The sequence below is a fragment of the Centruroides vittatus genome, unplaced genomic scaffold (assembly GCF_030686945.1).
Source record: "Centruroides vittatus isolate TY-2023 unplaced genomic scaffold, ASM3068694v2 scaffold_861, whole genome shotgun sequence".
In the NCBI taxonomy this organism is placed as follows: Eukaryota; Metazoa; Arthropoda; class Arachnida; order Scorpiones; family Buthidae; genus Centruroides; species Centruroides vittatus.
The window spans coordinates 854,970-861,755 of NW_027122718.1; the positions used below are offsets into that span (position 1 = coordinate 854,970).

Here is a 6,786-nt window from a genome sequence, read left to right on the forward strand (position 1 = left end):
GAATGAATAAATTTTGAAATATTTTAAAAGAATAGAATGGCAGTCTGTTGTTCAAAAAAAGAATTGTGTAAGTTTTCAAAATATTGTACTTAAGATGAAGAAATAAACCATCGAAACATTTCAGTACGAAGACAAAGTATTCGAGGAAATAGCAATTTTTCTACAATCTGAAGACACAATTGGTTTTATAATACTAAACAGTAGATAAGAGACTTGCCAGACTGCATTATAATTCAAAATTCTTTAATACGTTCGAGTACGAGTATAATTTTTCAATAAATACAAAATGTACAAAAGTACGAAATAAATATAAAAATATTATTTTTACTTTCACCGAGGGAATAAATTAATTTTATAAAACTTAATTGCGAGTGGTGGGGACGTAATTGAACCGAAAGAGCCGTCGTCTCCGAATCTCCTCGGCGGACAGACCGAAATCTCCGTCTCCGGCGTACCGAAACCGGCCTTCCTCTCTCCGCGGCGAATAATAATCGTCTCGTGCCGGCATAAAAATTCTTCTACCCAGATTCTCCGCGGCATCCAAGACCGGTCTCAGAGGTCCTTTCACGTAGCACACTCCGACCACGATACCCGCCAAATGTCCTAGAAAAGAAGCGCCGGGTACTAGTAATTGAATAACCACCAGTTCTAACCACACGGCATACGACGCCGGGAACGGTAATCCGTAAACTACGGCGGTGGTTTGTGGCCAATAATAGTTGGTAAGAACTTTCAGGGCAAAGATGACTCCGGAAAATCCCACCGCGCAGTGATATCGATAAACTGGATCGAAACATTCACTGGCCACGTGACTTAAAGCTAACAAAGTGACGTTTGTTAGTATTGTAAACACGCACAAAATGTAGAAAAATTTGAATTTTCCCCATCGTCGTTCCAATTGTTGTCCTTTCCAGATGAAGGATACCATGTTGTAGTATAAATGGATGTCGTCCGCGTGTTCTAAAGCTGCAAAAATAAGTCTGTGCCATTCCTTTCCGTACCAGACGTGATCTAAACTGAGACAAACGTCGGAGACTTGGTACCACGGCAGCTGTATCAAACGCAAATAGATGATTACTTGCAGGACGACGGTGACGGCGGTCACCGGTGGTATTCGGTCTATACCCACTGTACCGAAAATATGGAAGAGAAGCAACGTAATCCCGTAATTAGATCTGTTTCGATTCCTCATCTTCGGAACGTCACCAACGACCAAATCTTAACACATCACGCCAAACACTCGTTCGAAAAGTGCCTTGTTGCCATCTTGCCTTCGAACTTATTAATTTTATTTTTAAAAAGTGCGAGTGAAATAAATACTTTAAACTAATTAAATTAATTAAATTTCTTTGAAAAATTAATAGTACTTTATTTTTATATCGAATATTTTTAGTTTTAAATTTTTATTCACTTTTATTAAATAGCCCGTGTCGGAATAAATTTCAATCGAAAAACTATTCGATATTGTTAATATTTATAGTCTGTATTGAATACGTATTAATTAAATTACCGCAAGGCAGATAATACACGGGGCTTATCGGACCAACAGTTAAAATAGTCGTGCTTTGGAACTGCGTTGTGTCGCCGCCAGTTGTTCCTTGTAGGAAGGAACCGCATCATTTAAAAACGTTTTCGACAAATACGTAGGAGCGATACGTACTGTACTGTACGTTTCTATTCGATAGGCATTTATTGTTTTAAATCTGAAAAATCTAACTGTTCAAATATAAATGAAAATATTTTAAATCATAATTATGGACTGCTGTCACTTTTCATAGAAGGCGTGGTAGAGACGGCCGGATGGCCGAGCGGTCCTGCCGTTCTGGGGGACCCGGGATCGAATCCGGACCGGCGAAAACACGGGAATTTTTCGGGGGGTGGTCCGTCCGGATGTGTCGGGCCTCACCACCCGGCCGCCCCATTGTGGACCTGGTCGAACCCATAATCGGCTTGCTAAAAGAGGCTGTCTTAGTGCCCACGGCATTCCTATTTATTCTGAATTTATGGGGCTTTTTAAACTCTTTTCGCCCTGTGGGCACCAACAGGGCCTCTTTTATCGAGCCCATTATGGGTTCGGCCAGACCCACAATGGAACGGACGGGTGGTGAGGGACGAGGCCCGATATATCCTGACGGACCATCCCCCGAAAAATTCCTGGAAATTTATTGATCCGTCCAGATCGAACCCGGGTTCCCCAGAGCGGTAGGCTGCTCGGCCATCCGGCCGTCATTATTGTCTGCTTCGTATATATTTACTATAAAAAGAAAACATTTTTTTATAGTAAATATATATTTAATAAGATATTTTATAGTTTTTCTGTTTAGTTCTCTGGAAACAAAACTCATTAATTAACAAATTTATTTATTATTATTAATATCCTATAAAACTGTGTTTTAAAAAGAAATCTTATTAAACGTGGCCAATTTGCAAGTATTTTGGGAATATTTTAGAACTGTTATCATCAGCGGGATGCAGTGACAATTTTCAAAACGGGCCAGAAGTGAGAAAACCCATTTTTTCATACATCGTAACAATTATTATTTAAACACCCGAGAAAAATCATTTTATTTGGACGTTAATTTTACTTCCAGGCTCTGTGATAATTAACAGAGGGAAAACGAGACGATCGGTCAAAAATGACCCCCAAGATTTTTACATTTTTGGACTCGGGATCTTGAAACATCGAGAAATGCAAATAATTTCGGGTGGTAATTACTGTATGTATGGATGTTAGTGTGCGTGCGTGTGGGGGACACGATTTTGTTCACCCAGTTTGAAGCTTAATAATTCCTGTGCTTTTTATCGAAACTTTCTGAAATTTTGCAGGAATGTTTGTTTTTTAGGGGCATTAATGCTATTAATTATGCAGCTGATCTAAGTGAATCGTCACAGCAGATTCAAACTGACGGCCGGATGCTCGAGCGGTCAAGGTGGCAGCCTACCACTCTGGGAACCTGGGATCGAATACGGTTCCCCAGGAATTTTTCGGGGGTGGTCCATTCCGCATATTTCGGGCTCCGTCCCTCACCACCCGGCCGCCCCATTGTCCCCATTGTCGAACACATAATGGGCTTGCTAAAAGAGGCCCACAGGGCGGAGATTTTTTTAAAAGCAGATTCAAACTGCATTATGTTTCGCCGAGCAGCGCCGGTTCTAGGGTTTTGAGCGCCCCGGGCAAAACAAAATCTGGCGCCCTTTCATACAAGAATACACAAATTTACTGCAAATTAAAAAAATAGTAAAAAAGGTAAAAAATCAAAATTACACAATAAAGAACTGTGTAAAAAATTTATTTATTTAAAAAATAATACAATAGTTATTTACTTACAAGTGATGCGACATATGGAACAGCATAACGAGCGACGAAGGAGCGAGAACTTTGAAAAGTAAGTTATGCTATTCCTGTTGCAAACGTGTGACACACAAGATTTTTTGTAATGCTATTTGTCAAAAATTCAATAACATAGTTAAATTAATTTTTTTGAAAATCATACTAGGGAAATTTTATCATACTAATTAAGTTGGTACAATTGGATACGCCACGAATCGAAACAACATCCACAATAAAATAAACTTTACTAAATATCGTAATAATTTCGTTATATTAACAATAATTATTACATATTCTACAATATTAGAATACAGGTATACATGCGTAAATGCCATTTGGTAACGGCCGGATGGCCGAGCGGTCAAGGTGGCAGCCTACCGCTCTGGGGGACCCGGGATCGAATCCGAACGGGTCGAATAATCCCCAGGAATTTTCGGGGGGTGGTCCGTTCGGATATGTCGGGCCCCGTCCCTCACCACCCGGTCGCCCCATTGTGGGCCTGGCCGAACCCATAATGGGCTTTCTAAAAGAGGCCCTCTTAGTGCCCACAGGGCGGAAAGAGTTTAAAAAAAAAAAAATGCCATTTGGAATTATTATTTAAAATATTGCATTATTTGAAACTATAAAAAAAAAATGCATAAAACTTACCCACATCTATTTTGCTATTATATTAGATAATATTAATTAAAGCACGGCAACTGTTGTTAATGCAAAGTTTACAGAAAGACAAAGTTATTTAACCATTAAGGCGTATGACAGGCGCCAGTATCACTTTGACTATTCATAATTTTGTTGATATTTGTAATTTATAAATTTGATCTCGTCTATTTTTTGAGTAGATTGTTGTGATACGTGATACTGATTACAAATTATCTTTTTAAAATAAATAAAAATAAACTTTTTAGAGATTAAAAAGCATTTGTCCGCATCAATGTCGTGTGATATAAGCCATAAAAATTCTTAGGTTTCATTATTTTAATTAGTAAATTTTTGTTTTTGTCTATTAATCTTTTTTTTTTTAGTTATTATGAATTCTGACTATACAAATAGTTTTCTTTGAATAATTGTATTATTATTTATATCTGTTGACAATAATAAAATAATTAGCGTTGTGACCTTTATTTGGTATTATTAAAGAAAAAACAATTTATTGCTTGCTAAAAAAATCGATGTCTCACGAAAAATGATCAATTTTAATTTATAAAATCTAAAAAATAATGAATGTAAAAAATATTTTATTTTTATATCGGCGCCCCTCAAAATTCGACGCCCCGGGCAGTCGCCCGGCTTGCCCGCCCCTTTATCCGGCGCTGTCGCCGAGAGGGAATTGCTTTTCTTAACGAGTCCACTTTCGCGTTAAATTCAAAGCTTTCTATGCACATATACCGTCTTTTAAGTAGATTCACACGTTAGATGAAAATTTTTAAGTGTTTTATGATAATAGAAATACAAAAAACACTAATGCAATGTTGTTTTCAATAAGCACAGAAAATCGTTTACCACAGAATCGCCTGGACACACACACAAGACAATACTATGACAGGAATACGTGTCTACAAGCTAGTCCTGTCGTCGAGTCAACTAAAGGAGCCCTGAAGAGTGTTAGTGTGTGTAGAGGAGGGAAGGTCGGATGGGAAAAATAGATAGTTTTCAAGTGAAAGGTTTCAAATACAAATGCATTAAAAATATTATTCGGACGGTACTTCAAATTTAGAGAACTAGCCTAACCCCCTAGTCCTTTCTCAGGATGCCACTAAACCGGTTGTCATCATCTAAAACGTAAAAAATCAGATAGAGTTATAGATGATATAATGCAGTATCATCATGATCACAAATTGATATATTTAAATTGGCAAATTGTATTGTTGTTTATAGACAATATCATATATATATATATATATATATATGATCATACATTTAAATGATTTGAAAGTTTCTTAATGATACCGCTGTTTTGCAACAGTTATTCAAAATACATTACTTAATTTGTTACTTAAATAAGCAATTATCTTTGATAAAATATTTAAAAAATAACTCTCCTGATGTAGTTCTTGAAAAGCAATTTTAAATCAGTTCAACTTTCTCACAATGTATATATGTTGCAGTTATTGTCAGGAAACTTGCAAACAATCATTCTGAGTAAAATTACATGCTGATATTTTACTAAACACTAGACTTAAAAATAATTTTAAATATATATAAATAAAAAGTTTCCGACTTAAAAATGTTTGCATTTTGTAATAAATTTATTATTATTAAACCTTAATATCGCATTAATTAAAATTACATTATCGTCGTCGACTCCGGACTCGTCGCCCGTTGGTTTCGGACGTCTTTTCCGCTATTTTCTTCCGTTTCTCTCGATCCGTTGCCGATTTTCTCAATTCCCATACATTCACTCCACACCGCTACTTCACGTCATCAATCCATTCTCTATATGGTCTGCCTCTTTTGTTGGATCCATCCATAATACCATAGACTAAATTTTTCTGTTTTCATACATTGTTGTAATCTGTCCAAACAGTTGAAGTTTTCATTGTATAATTTTTTGTAAGAGATTCTTTTTCATATATATCCTATTATAAAGTTCTTCGCTTGTGACTTCTGCAGCCATCCTATTTGTAAGATCTTTCGATAACAGTGACTTTCAAATGCTAATATTTTTCTTTCCATATCTTTTGTTATTACTCGTGTCTCACAGGCATACACGGCACGCAGGAGATGCAGGTGTTCAATACTTTTAATTTTGTCTGCAAACTAATTGCTTTACTTTTCCAGATTTGTCCATTGCTTTCAAATTTGTTTTTGCCTTGGCTATTCTAATCTATTTCTTTTTTTGCAATCCAGATTATAGGTTAGTTTGCTTCCTTGCCACGAACTCGTAATCTTACCTTAGTTTATAGTTACATATTTCATCAATTATACCTCAACAGTTTATTTTAATGCTTATTTAAAGTATTATTAGTGGATTTATTTTTATTGATTTCTATTACTATATCTGATTTTGTTTTCACTGCATACATTATTTTTTTCAGTTATTTTCTTATTTTCCCATTGTCAATTGTTTGAATTTGAACATATGTTTTCTATTTAATGGAACGTCAATCTTCCAATTCTCTCGTTAAGCCCGAGGATAGCTTATAGAGTAGACCGAAAATGTTAGTTTTCAATAAAACTATCACGGCAACAAGAAAGGTGTATTGTGATAAGAAAATTATTTGCTGAGCACGTTCTGTTTAATACCGTATTTTATTTTCAATTTTTATAAAGTGTATGCACAGTTCAAATGAGCAATTATTTATTGTGATATCGTCACAATGCTGGGCTGCAATTTTTAATCATATTTTTCATTAATTTCATTTAAACTATATGCTCTCCACTTCAAATTAGTATTGGCTTGCCCCTGTACGTCGTACTTTTCCTTTACCAATAGAGTTGTGCTAGTCGTCTATTAA

General features: G+C 35.9%; 1 protein-coding gene across 1 annotated transcript; it reads right to left on the reverse strand.

The window, feature by feature from the left end:
* Positions 1–226: 226 nt before the first annotated feature.
* On the reverse strand, positions 227–1,236 carry LOC136990227 (rhomboid-related protein 4-like). Its single transcript, XM_067288610.1, has one exon. It carries the CDS (start codon positions 1,190–1,192, stop codon positions 362–364), a length of 831 nt encoding a protein of 276 aa, XP_067144711.1. The 5' UTR covers positions 1,193–1,236; the 3' UTR covers positions 227–361.
* Between the last annotated feature and the right edge of the window lie 5,550 nt (positions 1,237–6,786).